Source organism: Pseudochaenichthys georgianus, chromosome 1 (genome assembly GCF_902827115.2).
Source record: "Pseudochaenichthys georgianus chromosome 1, fPseGeo1.2, whole genome shotgun sequence".
NCBI lineage: Eukaryota > Metazoa > Chordata > Actinopteri > Perciformes > Channichthyidae > Pseudochaenichthys > Pseudochaenichthys georgianus.
This window is the reverse complement of record NC_047503.1, coordinates 19,619,545-19,636,352: the sequence shown is the minus strand read 5'-3', so window position 1 is coordinate 19,636,352 and position 16,808 is coordinate 19,619,545. Positions and strand designations below refer to the sequence as shown.

Below are 16,808 nucleotides of genomic sequence, written 5' to 3'. Positions count from 1 at the left end.
GTGAAATGTACATATCTTATAAAAAAAGAAATTGGGTAAAAAAAAAAAGTCCTGAATCTTTTTATTTTTTGTACCCAATTTTTTTTCAAGAATTTTTGGAAATACATACATGTTCAAATAAGTGTAGAAACCAAGTTGAATTTGTCAAATGTATTGAACTGGTGATCACAGTTTGACAGCTATAGGCCTACAGCAGGGGTGCCCAACCAGTCGATCGGGGAGATTCCCAGTCGATCGCGAGATGTGTCTAAAAATAGAACAACAATATTCTGTTTTATCGTTAATGTCCTAAAACATAATCTTCCTGTGCCAGAATAATGCACTTGAACGCATCAAAGCTTTGTGATTGGCTGGCGTGACCCCATGTGTCGGGGCGTGGCTAATTCGCTAACGTTGTCCGTGTCAACAGGAGTGACAGTCCGCACACAAACAAGACCGCAATTATGGCAGAAGCAAAAAATATATAATTTTCACTCCGAGTGGGAGGATGATTATTTTTGTATTTATTCCAATTCAAAGTCCATCTGTCTCATCTGCAATGCGAGCGTAGCTTTATCGAAGAAGGGTAATTTTGGAGCGGCATTTCAAAACAGTGCTCAAACACTACGAGACGAAATTCCCTCCTAATTCTGCCCTACGCTCTCAAAAGGGGAGGGGCCTGAAAGGACAGCTAAATGCACAGAAGTCCATTTTCACCAGGCCCAACAACAAGAGCAAGGCTGCTACCATAGCATCTTATCGTGTCAGTCACGTTCTTGCGAAACACATGAAGTCTTTCAAAGACGGCGAAGTTGTGAAAGAAGCATTCCTGGAGGCTGCCGACGCGCTTTTGGGGGACAGTAAAAAACAGTAGCATTTCAACAGGTTTTTGATATAATAAAAACTCAAGTTAGATACCGTTATTAATCAGCTGTAAGTTTTAGTTTATTTGAACTTATTCATTATAATTATTGTACAAAATGGTATAAGAATGCAAACTTAAATTGATTATAGTCTATTATAAATTCAGGTTAAGAAACTAGTGTTGCTTGCATCCTATTTTAAAAAGGCATTTCTTTTTATACTCTACTAAAATGCAACAAAAAAAGAGTTTGATTCTATTAATTTTGTCTTTTTTATTGCACTGTTGCAGCAGATTCCTGTGTAGCTTCAGATCTGAGTTGTCTTATTAGTAAGCCTAATTTATACTTTTGTAGCAACACTATTTTTATATAATGGCAAAGAAAGGGTTCAGAGTCTTTTCTTTTTTTCCTGTGTCATATGTGGCAGCACTGTTCAATGTTTCTTGAAAACATTACCCACTGTAGTATGTGAAGTGTGAATAAACTCCAACTCTGTATCAACAACACTGTTGTGTAACTTCAGTTAAATACTTGTATGTGTGTAGATTAGAAAGAGGTAAGATAAAGGATCTGCATTATTTTATGAAGTATTAATCGTACGAAGGTCAGTTTTATACAAGTAGAAGTGTGTATTTACCTGGTAGTAGGCTATGCCTCTCTATTTGGACTGGTATATCTCGGCAGACTGGCAACTTTAAAAGTAGCTCAAAAAAGGTTGGGCACCCCTGGCCTACAGCTTTCATGTGCGGAGGTGATTCACAATCAGCCCAGCTGTAGAGAAGACCCTCTCAGCTGGAACGGAGGTTGCGGGTATAGCAAGGTATAGCATGTATATATAAATGTAACTCTTCTTAGAGTGTAAATAATTACCGGACTATGACTGGTAAAATATGTTGAAGACCGGCAAAACTAAATCTCTCCAGTCAAAAAATTTCTAGTACTTTGCCGCCACACACGGTTGCCAAGCAGCGCTTCTTGTTGTTTAGGCTGGCCATGTGTCGCGAGTGTTGACAGGGGGCGGGGGAGCACGCTCATGAACTGTTAGCGCCGGAACCTTGCAACGACTGCAGAGCGCATTTGCGCCACATTTGGGCCTAAGATGAGGTTTGAGTCTGCGTGATCTGCGTGTAGGGAGGGGCAGCAGCCATATCATTGGCTAGAACTAACTAGATCTGATGGATTTGGACATAAATACGAGTGAAGTATAACCGGACGCGAGAGAGAGATCAGCACCTGCAGCTCTGCCCGCTGTGAGGGACCGGTAAGCTGAGCAAAACACACCTTAAAACGTCACCTAACACATTTAGCTATGGCACTGTCGTACACACATATTGAATTATTCAATTTGATAATCAACTTAGGCATCACTCCCAAAAAAAAACATTGAATTATTCAATTTGATAATCAACTTAGGCATCACTCCCAAAAAAAAAAAAAATTATAAAAATATTCATGACTCATATTCCAATACATGAATAATTATTCGAATACCTGAATCATTTCGAATATTCGATTAATCGTTCCCATCCCTACCCTATAGTGATCTGTTTACTAGGGCTGTGCATCTTCACTGGTCTCACGATTCGATTACGATTATCCTGTCAACGATTCGATTCAATTCGATATCCCGATGCATCACGATTCATACCAATGCGTTGCATCCTCAATTTTCTATATTACTGCACATGGCTTATTTTTCATCAATGCATACATGCAGTAAATACATATGAACTCTCTTTTTATTATTTAGAAAGTGCTTCAGAAATCAATAACTTAAATGTCTTGACATTAATTTATAAACCAAAATAAATGAATTGTATAGGTCTAGCCTCCCTGCATCTGTGTGTGAAGTTGTTCCATCCTCAAAAACAAAAAACTAATGCTTCTGCAGTCTAGCTGCAGCTTCTAGCCACGGTCTTCTGTTAAAAAAAGGACACTGAAGGTCCTGAATGTGGCATCACACACAGGACTTGAGTCTGAACACAGCAGACAACAGGATTATTTACAACAGCATATAACAACTAAAATACTGCATGTGGGTGCACACATTCTCTGTTTTACTGTTACATAATCCCATGAATGTATGAGATTAAGTTAGCTTCATTATATCTCAGTGATTAAGTGAATAACAAAGTTTCTATCGGGTCACTATCAGCCTGTCACTCATTATTTTCAGGGCGGGGTTTGGAGGAACAGAGGAGGCGGTGATCGCGGAAGCTTTTTTCCTCCTGCCTTCACAAACTTTACACACGTATCGTCTGAAAATTGCTAGAGGGCATTCATACTCTGCAATCCAAGACTTAATTAAATCCACCAAAAACCTCACATGATTGTAACGCGATTATTTTTGAAAAACATAAATCCCTGTGTCTCTGAGCCGCAGCGACACGGAGTGATTCAGAGCGGGTCCTTCTGCTGTTGGTTCTGGACTGGTGTTCTTGTGTTGGTGGATAAAGCAGACTGCTCCGTGTTTGGTGTTGCTGTGCCGCTGTCACGTCTGTTCCCTGATCTCTGCGTCACCGACAGATTTGATATTAAAGTGACAGAAAAAAAAACGTTATAGTAAAGCCGCGGCCGGAAAATCAGGAAGCAACGTTACTACGCTATAATCGATTATCTTCCGTCACTGCATCGATACCGAATCGTCCACGTCCGCATCGCAATGCATCGTAGAAACGATTATGTTCAACACCCCTACTGTTTACAAGAACAAGTTTTTGGCGAAAACCTTTTTTTTTTTAAAAAGGGAGTTATATATCATTAAAATAAACTGTATGAAAATGTAACAAAGGAGTATTTGTAAGGACCTGGGATTGATGTTTTATTTCTGTTTTATATAGTGGGATCAAATTCGGTATGAAAAATAGTGACATTTCAATGGTACAGGTATTGACTACCAATAGCTGGAACAATCTATGAAACAATGATGTTAAAGAAAATAATGACCTGTCTCCTTCATGAGAGAAATACTCTCCTCTTTGCGCTCATCGTACACTCGTGTTCCCGCCACCTCTCTCAGAAGCTTCAGACGCTGGGAGTCAGGAGCTGTGGCCATTTGGTTGATCTGTATTAAAACATTGAAATTATGCATGAGGTGAAAAACACTTATGTGAAATTTAGGTCCAAGACTTTCATGCATGGCATTTTTTAATTCTTGATTCTTTTGAGCCGATTTCCTCATTTTTGACACTAATCCTTAAATCAGCAGATTTTGAACAGGACAAGCTATTCAGTTAAACACAGTGGGCACTCTTTTTACTGCCTTGCTTAAATACTGCAATGCATTACACAACAGCCAAAAAGAAACGTGTGTCTTGTGTGAAGTTTAGCCCACCCACTCCTCTCTCACCTTTCCCTGCTTGACGATGTAGTAGGGGTTGCTGCGAGAAAAGCCGGCACTCTCCAAAAGGTTCATGACGTCGTTCTTACTGCAACAATAACAATCAAACAAGTGATAACATGAATTCATAGGGTTGTTATTTCCTGTGAAAAAATGTACCGTCATCCTCTGCAATACTTACGTCACCATCTTCTTGTCTAAGAAGTACTGGTCCTTCTTTGCGCCAATGACACGCCGGAGGGAGACTTCCTCTTTGTCGATCTGAGGGGAGAGACAGGCATCACAGTTGAAGAGGACAATCACACACATCAGCAGAACTGACTGGTTATGTCACAGTGTTACCAGGCTTTGGATTTCTAGAGAAGTGCAAACATCCGGCCTTCATCATCACAATAATAAGCACTGTGTACTGGAGGCACTGGGACTACAATCACTGGACACAGCAATCGTCACCAATTTAGGAACAGTTCAGTAAGAACTCAACATATTATAGTGATGATGCACCACTTCCACTAGGAGCCTAGACTAAAGATGTTGATGAAACGAGAGGTCAATAAGTTGTACTGTTGGTACAAACGCGATGTTAAATGGTTTACGTTGCCTCTCTTAAAGCCTTACATATATGTTTAAAAGTTGGAAATATGGTACGCACATTTAATCTTACATTGGTCATTCCAGACAACATGCCAATAAACCAGTACACCTCTTGCTTTAGCTTAAACAGGCTTCAACTTTTAAAACAACCAATTACTTATCACATACACACAGAAGATGGGTATTCTTTGAGAGGCTTACTGAAAGGACTTCAAGTGTCAGGTCATCAGCTTGGAAATAATAAATTGGTGTGTCTAAGATTACAGTAATAGGATCAACATAACATGTTTGCAATTCCTACCGGCAGCCGGTTGTCAGAGTTGTCAAATATAATCTCCACAAAAGCCGAAATGACACGAGGACCAGTTCCCTCCTACAGTGAAAGGGGAGGAAAAACATAATGATTAAATGTTATTCATAAGCCTTGTATGTTACAATATGTTTCATTCTCCATCAAAACGTATTATTTCAACAAATATGCAACTAATCCTTCAGTTATTAGGAAGTTGCACAAGCTTTTGTCAGCGTAAGTATGGCTAACAAGCAATTTGTAGACCACCACAGGGTTAGGAGTTTCTGAAGGTTTCCCGAACTTACGTGGAGCAGAGCCAGGCGCTGTTCAGGTCGCAGGTGGCTGAACTCATCACTGAGCACAAACTGGATGGCTAAGAAAACACAGCCGAGTCACAGATTTAGACAACAAAAAACAACTCAACATAATAGAATAATGTTTGACTGATGTATATAGTGCAAATAATGAAGGAAGACATACCATAGAAAAAGTTACTTTTTCCTGATCCATTTCTTCCCACTGTAAACAGACAAGAACAAATAAGATGAGTACATAGGGACATAAGGTGCACAGCCACCAACATGAGACATGGCACACCGATTTCTATTAGCATTAAAAGTAAATGCCTTCATTCAGAGTACATCACCTTACACTTCATATTTGTTTTAAATACGGTAAAGTACAACAACATGAGAAAAGTTGAGGTGTCCACACACTCACCGATGACATTGTGTTTTGGGCTGAAGGGGTCCACCACAGTCTGGTCCCTGTAACTTCGGAACCCCTGGATGATGACCTGCACAAGAACCCAGAGACCACTGTGAGCAGGACAGCCTCATACTGACACAACATCAACCACAAACTGTGGCTAGACAAAGTTATGCAGAGATGGAAGTAACTAATTACATGTACTCAACTCAAGTTCAATTTTGAGAGACATCTACTTTACTTGAGTACTTCAATGTGTTGCCACTATGTACTTTTATTTCCATACAAATAGTAAATAGTGTACTTTTACTCCACTACATTTATATAATACCTTTAGTTACTTTGCCCATTTGGATAAATAATGTGAAATATAAAGAACACATTCATTTGTTTTTTGTTGCATGGAGTTTGGACATTCACAAGCTACCCTGCAGCATACTAAGTAATCAAACTAGCTGCATATTTACCAGCTTTGATAACACTTTAATGCATCAATATTATAATCACAAAACATAATACATTTTTCTGAAATTTGCCAATTTGTACTTTAGGTAATTTAAGTATATTTTGATGCTTATACTTGTATACATTTACTTGAGTAACATTTTTAATTCAGGACTTTTACTTGTAACAAGAGTATTCCTACACTCTGGTCTCCAACTTTTACTAAAGTGCAAGATTAGTAGAAGAGTACAAGAGAGTACTTCTCCCACTGATAACACCCTCATAATTAGAACAAAAATAAACACAAACTGCAGCTAGAAAAAGTTATGTGACATGACTTTAGTAGTAAGCCAGGAACTATTAATGAATGCAGCTTTATTACAGCTTGGTGCCTCCGATATAAGTCAGACTCAGCATGGATGTGCTCAGCGGAGCATCAGAGTATCATAAGCGGGGCACGATGATTTCCAGCAGGGCCTAGTCTGTCGGCTACTGTATGAGCCAGTTTTCATTCAGGACATTAACGTGTTTGCAGGGTTGCTAACAGAATAACCCATACACTTGACAGCCACGATGTTTTCAAAGCAGACATTTGCATTTAAAGAATAAGATTGCAGCATTGTATCGTGCAAAAGTTATAGAAAAGCGAACAATCCGCTAACCCACCGGTTAGCATGTAGCGTTAGCTTAGCATCCCGGGAAGTGGGACGGGCAATTCAACTCAACATTAATCCACATAGCACTTGCTAGCATTATCAAGCTGGCTATTTAGCCTAAGTGTGTGTGCGTTAGCATAGCTATGCAATCATATTAACGTTAGAGTGTGTGCAAAACATCGGTTTCCCAATAAGAACCGTTTGTTGGAATAACGTAAAGATAGCCTGGTGAAAGTCGGCAACACGCACAAGTCTGGTGTCGTTATCTTACCTGTTTGATGTACATGGCTGTCTGAACAAGGCGGCTCCTTAGCTAACTACGGAGATAAGCTCCCTCCGCACTTAGCTGGAGAAGCCGGGAAGTTAATAACCCAAATTTAACAAATTATAAGAAATTGATGCATTCAAAATTGGTGAAACACTGAGAGAAGAGAATAACATGGAAAATGGCGGCGGGGGCGGGATAAAATGGATGATACCATTATGTGAAAACAGGGTTGTAGTAATACAAACATATATAATGCTGTGTGATGGTGTTATAAGTTAGACAGAATCTAACAATAGACAATTCAATTATGTGTAATTTGGGTATCGTCAATCATTGAAGCGATGTATGTAAATAACAGGTTGAATACGCTTGCTGTTAACCTAGCTACCTATCTGTTCCACCACTGGTACAGTCTAGCTGTCTGTCTTAGGCGCCAAACACAGAAAATAGTCGATGATGAAGATGCACTCAAATTGAAACATGTCTTATCGATCGATAAACAATTCTGTTTACCGATTTCCCCCCAATTTAATGTTTTATTCTTTCTTTAGAAAGTACAACTTTAAACTGTTTCATATGGAAATGTGGACAAAAAAGCCTAACCTGTTTCTGTTTTTTAAATGTGTTCTCATCCTCATGTGTTTTCATCAGTTTCCATTGCCTATGTTGCACTTGTTAACACTAACCTGACATAAGCTGATATACGTGCAGTCTAATCAGAACTATGAATGTGAGCAATGCTGCTAATTTCAATATACTTATAAAGGCCATCTCAGTCACTGCCATACTTGCCAACCTTGAGACCTCAGAAATTATTGTATTGTAGTTGTAAGTGCAATGCCTTGCGGCCTGCAGCACCATCCTTGATGGAGCATATGTGTGGGCTGGACCTGTATTCAGGAAAGGAGTGAGCAGAGGGTGGAGTTGTCGATCCTTGTCCTGTTTTCTGTGACTATTTTCTTCACCCTCTCAGATTTTCAGTTGCGCGCGCTAATTTAAGAGACGTGCTACCATGGAAACCAAACAATGGTGTAGCTGTATTAAAGTCCGAGTGGAAACAGTCCTTGTCAAAACTCGGGAGAAATGCGGGAGAAATATGACCCCGGGAGAGGGCAATGCAATCTGGAGTCTCCCGCGAAAATCGGGAGGGTTGGCAAGTATGGTCACTGCAGGTGTCACTGTTGCCTCTTCTGCTGCCCATGTGGGCCTGTCCTATCAACTTCTAATCCCCAAATGCAATTAATGCCAAAAGTGTTATTGAGTGTGTTTGTGAGCACACCAGTGTCCTGGTTATGATTTGTGTAATATCCCTATTATATTGTGATTGTAAACATCCAGCTTTCAGAAACGTGCATCTGGTCTCTCAGACAGTAACCAGGACCTGCAGTGGCATGGTGGGATGTGCATGGAACTACATTAACCTACTTTACTTACTTAATTACAAATGGGATACTTTAAGTATTTCAATTGTATGCAACTTTGCAGCCTACTTTTACCCCACAATTTCTCAGAGGAAACTATTGAAATGTATAAAATAGTTCAATTGAGCACATCCTTTCACATCAACGGATGAATACGGGAGTATAATATTGCATTAAACTTAAGTAAAGTTTCTGAATACTTCTTACACCACTGGTGGCATGGACACCTTACAGTATTACAATTTTTGAAGTGACTGAGATGGTGAGAAACTACGACACAAAGATGATCAGAAAACTTGAAACCTTTTGAAATTAGGTAATGATAAACTAAGTCTATTATGTTCCATGTAAACATCATACCCGGAACAAGATCTTAACCCGAGTAAGGATAATAAGGCCCATGTAAACAAACTATTCTTACTACTCTTTGATGTTGTCAAACATCAACTACTAAACATAATGCTGGAATAACAACGTGACAACAACTTAATTGTCATGGTGAAAACATTTATTAAACACATATTAACATCCACATTATTGAAAAAAATCAGACAGACAATTTTGAAAATAAATTAGGTTTCATGCCTGACTGTATTTGTGAATAGGCATAAATCACAATATCAACCTAAGGCATGTATATTGCAGTATATCACTGTGCTGTGTTGTTTCATCATAGAAGTACAGAGGACAGGTAAACAAGATCTGTAGCCCATAGTTTTTTTCATTAGTTCCATGAACTGAATACTATTACCTTGACACTTCTGTTTCTGTCTATCTGCTCTGCTGGCTTCAACACGAGGCACACAGAGAGCATCCATTGTTATTTTTTCAAGTAAGATACAAGCAGTCATGGTTCATTTTAAGGCAGTGCAGTTATTGGGCTCAGTGTGAACTGGTGGTGGACCGGGGACTGCAGGCAAGAGGTAGGGAGGGTGAACACAGATGGCTCAAAGTTTTTGGTGTTGAAAGTGGTGTTGAAGTCGTTGGCGAAAAAGGAGGCGGACTCTGGGGCGCAGGGTGTGGCAGTTTCAGGTGTGGCGGCATGAGCAGGGGCCATTGAGAGGACCTCTGATTCAAACTGCAGCAGCTGACCCATGAAACTGAAGTTGGGTGAGATGACTGCCCGGCACTGCTTGATGATGTCGAAGGCCGCATCCAACCGCAGCTGCTGCGTCCTCATGATGTAGGCCATGCAGATGGTAGGTGAGCGGGAGATGCCTGCTTCGCAATGGACTAGAACCTTTCCTCCTGATTGCTTCACGTTATCTGCAAGGACAAGAGGAAGAAGAAGACAATGTTAATGATATCATCATAGGCAAAATGGTTGTACAGAATCAAAAGTTGCATTATAATAGTTCATTTCAAAATAATGGCCACGGTTTTGTGTCATGTTTTACTATTCTGTTTTGGTGTTTGTGTTTGTAATGGATGTTTAAAGTCAAGTTATGTGGAGGAAAAGTTAAAAAGAATCAACAAGGCATTTTAAACAGTCAATAATAACAAATGAAAATCACCCAGATAGGGTATTCATTGCCTACTTTTTACTCCCACTAACTAACGCGTTTCTGTAAATCCATCTAGCTTGTCTCTCGCACATAAACAAAAGCAGGATTTAATGGACAAACAGTTACATCAACCATATCAGTAGGCTTTTTAGGGACGCAGAAATGCTTTAGTTGGGGATGCAGAGACACTTGTGAGGCTTTTCTGAGTCATACGGAGCAGTGGTACATGAGACTGTCTCTCTCCTACACTGCTGTGGGGGCGCTGGGTGCTGCTGCAGAGCTCACTGTGTGCTCCAGTTTAGAGTTTCAGCACTCCTACACACTTATCTGAATGTTCTGGTGCCCACATAAAAACCTACTTTCTGTTATGAGTGTCACTCACAACCCATTGCAAGATGTGGTTAATATAATATAGTTAGTTACACAAAGCCACTTCAGACCCTAACACATCTCTCTCTCTGTTAACTAGAAACATTGAGGGCCACATCTGTCTGGTTATGAAAGACACAGCAGGGAGAAGTATGATTTCTGACAGCTCTTATCTACGTAAACCGCATAAATGAATCATGATCTTCCCATCTGGAGTGCAGGATGGTGGACAGCGTGAAAGCAGCAGTGGGTCAATAATATTTATCACATCCTCTCTGACTGTACATCCGTCACCATGCATGTGCGCAGAGATTGTGATTGGTGATTGATTTTCGTTCGGGGCCCAGCAGCAGCCCGGAGATTATTCGTGTGCACCATAATCATTTGGCATGGTTAATGAACTTGGCTGGCCCTCTGGCTAAACCTGAACAATTTTCAGCATTATGTAAAAAATAAACAGGCTTACACAAAGGTAACCTGAATGTAGGCCGCATCCCCAAATGCACAATAAAAACATTAGACACCCAATACTGGTCAGCCATGCTGCTCGTGCGTGCTGTCCTTGGTTATGCCTGGCTATAAATAGCAAAAAGCACATTATGTGCATCTTTTACTGCTGCTGCTGCTGCTATTATCCAGCACCTCTTTTCCTCTGTAACACATTCCCTTCCCCTGCCATAGGGTCCGACAGTATTGACACCGGCAAGCAACCAACAACTACACAATCTCATTATGTGTCAGTCAGCTGGCTTTTTTGCTCCATATAACCATCACAAACAACTGTGTGTTAATGACAGTCAGCCCCAAACCTCCTCCACCCGGACATTACTAAACACGGACAGCTCACACAGTTGTCACACTGACTGGCCACACCCGGCAGAGCAAAGCCACAGAGATTAATGCCTGGGAGGCGATGACGGCATGGGATTGTATTTTTCAAGTAAAGACAAGGGAGGGAGTTCAGAGGGGGACGGGGGGAAGTGACCAAATCCTGAATGAGGCTGGCTGGATGTGTTAGTGGGGGATTAAAGGAAGGCGATAAAGTTAAACTGATACAGGATTTCTAATCAGCCCTCTATTTGTGAATGAATGCAGGCGAGAGGCAGCGACATAGGGTTTATTTGACGACACATCTCAAACACCTATGTATAGGAGATTCCTTAAGGTAACGTTGCATTTGAAATAGAGAACTTGTTCTAGAAAAGACGCCATCTTGGTGGTGGTAAATGTATTTCCCTAAAATAGATTGAGGGACAGAACCATGATGTACTTTTGTGAATGTAGCCTATTTGTTTGTGTATTGTGTATTTTGTGTTTAAGTGTGTGCATGTGTTTTTCTTTTCTATTTTAACTAAAGCAAACCATTTGGATAAATAAAAGGAGAGCCATGCAGGCAAAACATGCATTCCCTTGAACTCACCAATAAACTCTATGGCCTCCTGGAAGTGGGAGCTGATGTCGGCCATGTGACTGTCCTCCACTGGGATCCACTTGTAGTCGTAGAGGCCCTTGGCCGGCTGCATGTCCCTGCGCGACACATTGAGCAAGGCCGTGATGTGAAGGTCGCTGAGATAGTCCTGTCTGGAGGCGTGGTAGGCACTACCGAGGTAGAGGAAAGGCAGGATCTCTACAGGTTTACCCTGAGGGGGAGAGAAAAAGAGATGTTAGTTCATGTCGATAAGGACTAATACGCAAGGCAGTTGTATTCACGGCCACCTAACAAGACACAACACTGGACCCCAGATACTGATGCCTCTGCTTTAATCCATCCCATAATCCACCTCTGAGATAAAGGGTCCGAGCCACAACATAGAAACACCTGCCATCCTGTTAATCTGCAGGGAAGAACATTGTGTTTATATGCAGACGAAACACACACAGATGCGTACATCTGCATGGGGGGATTTCTCCTATCATGTTTAAATAACCAACAATATATCAACCAGACTCAATAGAGTGTTCTTTGAGATGTGAAGCTGCCTCATGCTTTCTATTTGGGCAGTGGAGGAGATAGAAGGAAGGTCAGAGATGAAAGACTGTTTTCCTCTGTGGGGTATTTTGATGTCAGCTGGGCATCGGTGAATAGGCTCTCCCATTTTTAGTAAAATATGAGGTCAGGGAGCAGTGAAGGTCAGATAATATCAAAATGATGCCGCATATAATTCTCTCTGATGTCAGCAGGGCTTGGAAGTGTGTGCTTTTTTTGATAAGGTTACAAATAAAAACGTGCATGTGTGAGAGAGTGAGGTAATGTATTGTAGGGTGTTTCCATACCTGATCATAATCTGGTTTGCGGTGAGAAAGCTTGTCACTGTAGTTGTTGACTCTTTTCTCGGTTTCAGTTCCGCTCTGGTCGAGGGTTTTCACCTCAGTGCAAAGTTCAGGGTATTGAGAGTGGAAGTTCTCGTATCCTCCTGAGAAAAAACATGAACACATAATTTAATGAATAAGCTTAGAATAGTTCTGCCTCCATGCCACCAACACACACAAATACACATTATTGTGAAATGGCAAATCTTAAAAACACGTCTAAGCAGCTGATTATAACATTTATAACCTGATTAAAAGTTAAAGTTAATTACAGTTGTGAAACCGGTAATCCTGTAAGGGGGGCCACATCCTGAGGACGCAGAGGTGACCGACGGACATTGATGTGTTTCAACACATTATCCAAAGCACGATGCTGTTGTTTAACTGCGATTTCATTTTCTTTCTTTTTGTATTTATCAATGAAAATCATTGCAACACCAACGTTTCTCTCGCACTGACTCATCCGCTCCGTTGACGCACAGGACATAATCTCTCCAAGAACCGAGACGGTTTAATCCCAAAAGAAGACAAATAGACATTTAAAAAAGCTTGTAAAACATTTAAGATGTGAATAACCCTGCCTGCTTCTTTAGATTTATATTCTATTCTCTCCCTTTTGTGATAAAAAAATAAAGTGTCATTATAACAAAGCTCTCACCTTTCAGGAAACAGATGTTTGCCCCGCTGGCCAGATGCGACAGAGTGTTTATTACTATTTGTGCTACACTGTCCTTCTTCAGTTTCTGCCAGTGGGACGTCCGGTCATCCAGAGCTATGATGGTCGATATGCTCCCCTCCCGGAGCCGGAGCAGGGAATTCTCATCCGGGATGACAAACTGCAGAGGCACCGGACCTCCTCGGGACCTCCGGACCACCACTGAGTTCAGATTGACATTGACGGAGCCCTCGATGTTGGAGCTCGCGAAGGAAAGATAGGGTCGACAATCCACAATAAGGCAGCTCGCGCACTCCTTCCTGATGATCTTCCTCAGACGCCGGCAGTCTATGCTGGTGACTTTCATTTTGACGCAGAGGATTTGTTATTATTATTATTGCCTTAAGAATTCAACTGGAGGAGAAGGGTGAGCGATGGTTCCCGTGCGCGTCCGTGCTTACATGTCCTCCAAGGGGATTCCGGCCGATCGGTTTTATGTGAACGGGACCTCCGGTTAGTGACGTCACGAACCATATATGGACACCGGCGAGTTGTGATCGCAGTGAAAGAGAAAACGCCCACATCTATGACTCGGCTGTGGCCCCACCCCCGGTTACTAAACAAAACCCTACTATCGCAGTGTGTCTGATTCAATATTCAGTGAAGGTTTCTAATTTCTCTAATTCCCCTCCTCGACTCCTATCCTCGTGTTTTAGGCCCTCCCACAGGAGATGCGAGCGGAGGAATCGAAGAGGGGAACCGAGGAGGGGAAACAGCAGGCGTTTAGAGAAATTAGAAATCCATAATGATGACAGGAGCCACAGCAGCACTCTGTCTGATGGACAGAATTGTGTTCATGACGACTTATAGATAGGCCTACTTACTTTTAATTCATTGACAGTGCGGTATAATGAGACAATAACTGGCTACAGATGCGGACATATACACACACACACATATATATTTATATACAATTTCAGAATCAAATAAGTACGAGAGCACTCTCATAATAACGTAATACTATCAGAGACTGGATATATCCCTCCCATATGCATACACACTTGAGGAACATTACAGAAAAAGATTGAAGTGATAATACAGGACCCATGACTGAAATGTCTGTTAAAAGACAACATTTACAGTGATTGAATTGTAAATAAGAAAGGCTATCATGACTAAGGCTCACATACACTATAAACTCATTAGTGAGTAGCACACTCACTGTTCTGTAAATCCTTAATGGTGATTTATTTTGTTAAGGCTACTTGTGAATAATCTTTCATGCAGTCATGGGGAGCTCAGTAGCTGACAAAAACAAACCTCTAACTTCCGCTTAGTCCTATGTATAGCCCAGGGAACCTGCCTTATATCCCCCAGTATGTAAGCCTAATCCCCCAATTGAATTAACAGGTTTAAACTGCACACTGCATGCACTCACAAGACGTGCACTCAAATGTAACATGCAGCATGTACTGTGTTTGGGTTCTGTTTGTGTGTGTTGTATTTTAATATGTAACTTTTTCCCTTTTTGTAACAGAAGACATTTTGAACTCACTGTACTGTATGTCATACTCGGAGGCGATTGCAACGCAAAAGTGCAATTTAAAAATGTTGAACTATTGCTTTTGTGTTTTCAAATGTCAATGGCTAGTTACTAAAGCAGCCACTATAGCTGACTGGTTACTTTGACTGTTTTAATTTCTGCATTTCTTCATTGCATCCTGTATGTGTCAACATCCTTTTAGAGGGCCAGAGTGTTACAGAAGCTCAAGGTTTAAAGGCCAAGCCATGCTTAAAATGTACCACATACATAGTGTAAACAAGAGGTACTGAAAGCCTCTTTAGTGAAAGCAATCCAACAAATATGCGTTACATCATGTTGTGTCTGCTGCTGCATGAATGCATGGGGATAGCAAATAGCAAAACAGAGAGAAAGAATGAGGGAGGGAGGCATGGAACAACAACAGGAATGAGACAAATAGACAGAAAAGCATTACAAAAATATATAATAATTACAGAGAGCCCTATAGGCCATGACAGTAGTTCATCCAATACTGGCAAGAATTCGGCTGTTTCTGTTATGTTCTGTGTATGTATTTAGATGGAGATATGGATAGATAAAACTGAAAGATTCACTTTAATTAAATATATTATGTCAGCAAATTACACCTATTGATACTAAGAATGAATTCACATGTCTGCCTTTTTTAAATCAGTGAGATCACAGTTCAATTTAATATTATTGTTTTCAACTAACCTAAAACAATTATGTGTAATTAGTTGACAATACATTTAATTAAAGTCAATGTTACAGTTTTCTCAGTATAAATAGATCGATTGGAAGATTAATAGAGAGATAGGAAGACAGACAGACAGACAGACAGACAGAGAGATGGATAGTGCACTGTTGGATGGATGGGCGTGTTGGGTGGCGGGATGCCTGGATGGCGGCTGAGTATTAGAGGGACAGCAGGCAGCGTGCCATATGGCCCTGTGACATCATGGCTGATGAGCGGGGAGGCCCTCCATCCGTTTCCAAGCCTTCATTTCATTATGGGGTGTGTTAGTGTCAGCTGTAAGGAACAACAGTAGTCCCAAACAAGCAAGATAAACAAGTTCTGTACCCTCCCTCTTCGTTCCTCCTCTGGTCTCTTTCCTCTCCTCCTTCACTCACACATCAATGACATGTTTTGAGCCAAATTACATTGCTAACAGGATTGCCTCAGTACATTAGTGGTTCTGTAGTATTGCTAATGTGTTTAGGAAGCAGGCAGGCAATTTCTAATCTTGCTTGCACAAAGCTCTGCAGTCAGCTGGTCGGCTATTAGGACTGTTGTGTCGGCTGTGTCTGCAGTATTTTCTCAAAGTGTGTCATCTGTGTGGTGATGTCATCTGTTTACAAGTACAGCAGGGCAGATGATTTATTTCATCCCTGGTTCAAGATAAACTTGATTAATATTTAAATGCATGGGAATTGCAATGTCATGTACCTGTCCCAATGCTGTCAACCAATGCTGAATAAAATACATTAATTATGAATGAATACAAGATAAAAGATGAAAAACAAACAAGACTATGGAACAACTACAACAAATTGATTTTTGATGAGAGGATTGACAGAAAAAAGTGTTTTTGACAAAAAATGATTACAAAGATGCTAAGGTTCAAGCTTCATCAATGTGGATATTTGCATATATAACAGATTATCATTGGGTTTCAAATTAAGAGAACACATTTTTCATTGTAGGCTCTGGAAACTTGTCAAATGAAGTCAATTTATTTTCTAGTTGCTATTATTTCAAATAATTAATAATACAAATAATCAGTTTGGATATCTATCAATAATGGTTGGAATTTCTCTTGAATTGGAACAGCTGCATTTGCAACATCAACAGGCAAACATT

The 16,808-nt window shown here is 40.6% G+C and overlaps 2 protein-coding genes across 2 annotated transcripts in view; both read right to left on the bottom strand.

Annotated features, from left to right (window-relative positions):
- The window catches only part of smc3 (structural maintenance of chromosomes 3), a 47,046-nt gene extending 39,725 nt beyond the window's left edge, over nucleotides 1-7,321 (bottom strand). Inside the window, 8 exon segments of the mRNA XM_034111270.2 lie at nucleotides 3,789-3,906; nucleotides 4,192-4,270; nucleotides 4,364-4,443; nucleotides 5,078-5,149; nucleotides 5,374-5,441; nucleotides 5,549-5,587; nucleotides 5,789-5,864; nucleotides 7,148-7,321. Coding sequence (XP_033967161.1) covers nucleotides 3,789-3,906; nucleotides 4,192-4,270; nucleotides 4,364-4,443; nucleotides 5,078-5,149; nucleotides 5,374-5,441; nucleotides 5,549-5,587; nucleotides 5,789-5,864; nucleotides 7,148-7,162 — 547 coding nt within the window. The 5' untranslated portion in view covers nucleotides 7,163-7,321.
- Nucleotides 7,322-9,051: 1,730 nt separating this feature from the next.
- On the bottom strand, nucleotides 9,052-13,859 carry dusp5 (dual specificity phosphatase 5). Its single transcript, XM_034111143.1, has 4 exons — nucleotides 13,408-13,859; nucleotides 12,714-12,853; nucleotides 11,860-12,079; nucleotides 9,052-9,831 (listed from the first exon to the last, which is right to left on the bottom strand). The coding sequence occupies exons 1-4, from the start codon at nucleotides 13,769-13,771 to the stop codon at nucleotides 9,425-9,427; spliced, it is 1,131 nt and encodes a 376-aa protein (XP_033967034.1). The 5' UTR covers nucleotides 13,772-13,859; the 3' UTR covers nucleotides 9,052-9,424.
- Nucleotides 13,860-16,808: the final 2,949 nt, after the last annotated feature.

Bases quoted from the DNA above. Each gene is read 5' to 3' on its own strand.
- dusp5 (XM_034111143.1), bottom strand. From the start codon at position 13,771: ATGAAAGTCACCAGCATAGACTGCCGGCGTCTGAGGAAGATCATCAGG. The intron at 12,080-12,713 runs GTATGGAAACAC...TCTCCCCCTCAG, and splicing joins GCAAACCAGATTATGATCAG to GGTAAACCTGTAGAGATCCT. The intron at 9,832-11,859 runs GTGAGTTCAAGG...TTGTCCTTGCAG, and splicing joins GGAGGCCATAGAGTTTATTG to ATAACGTGAAGCAATCAGGA.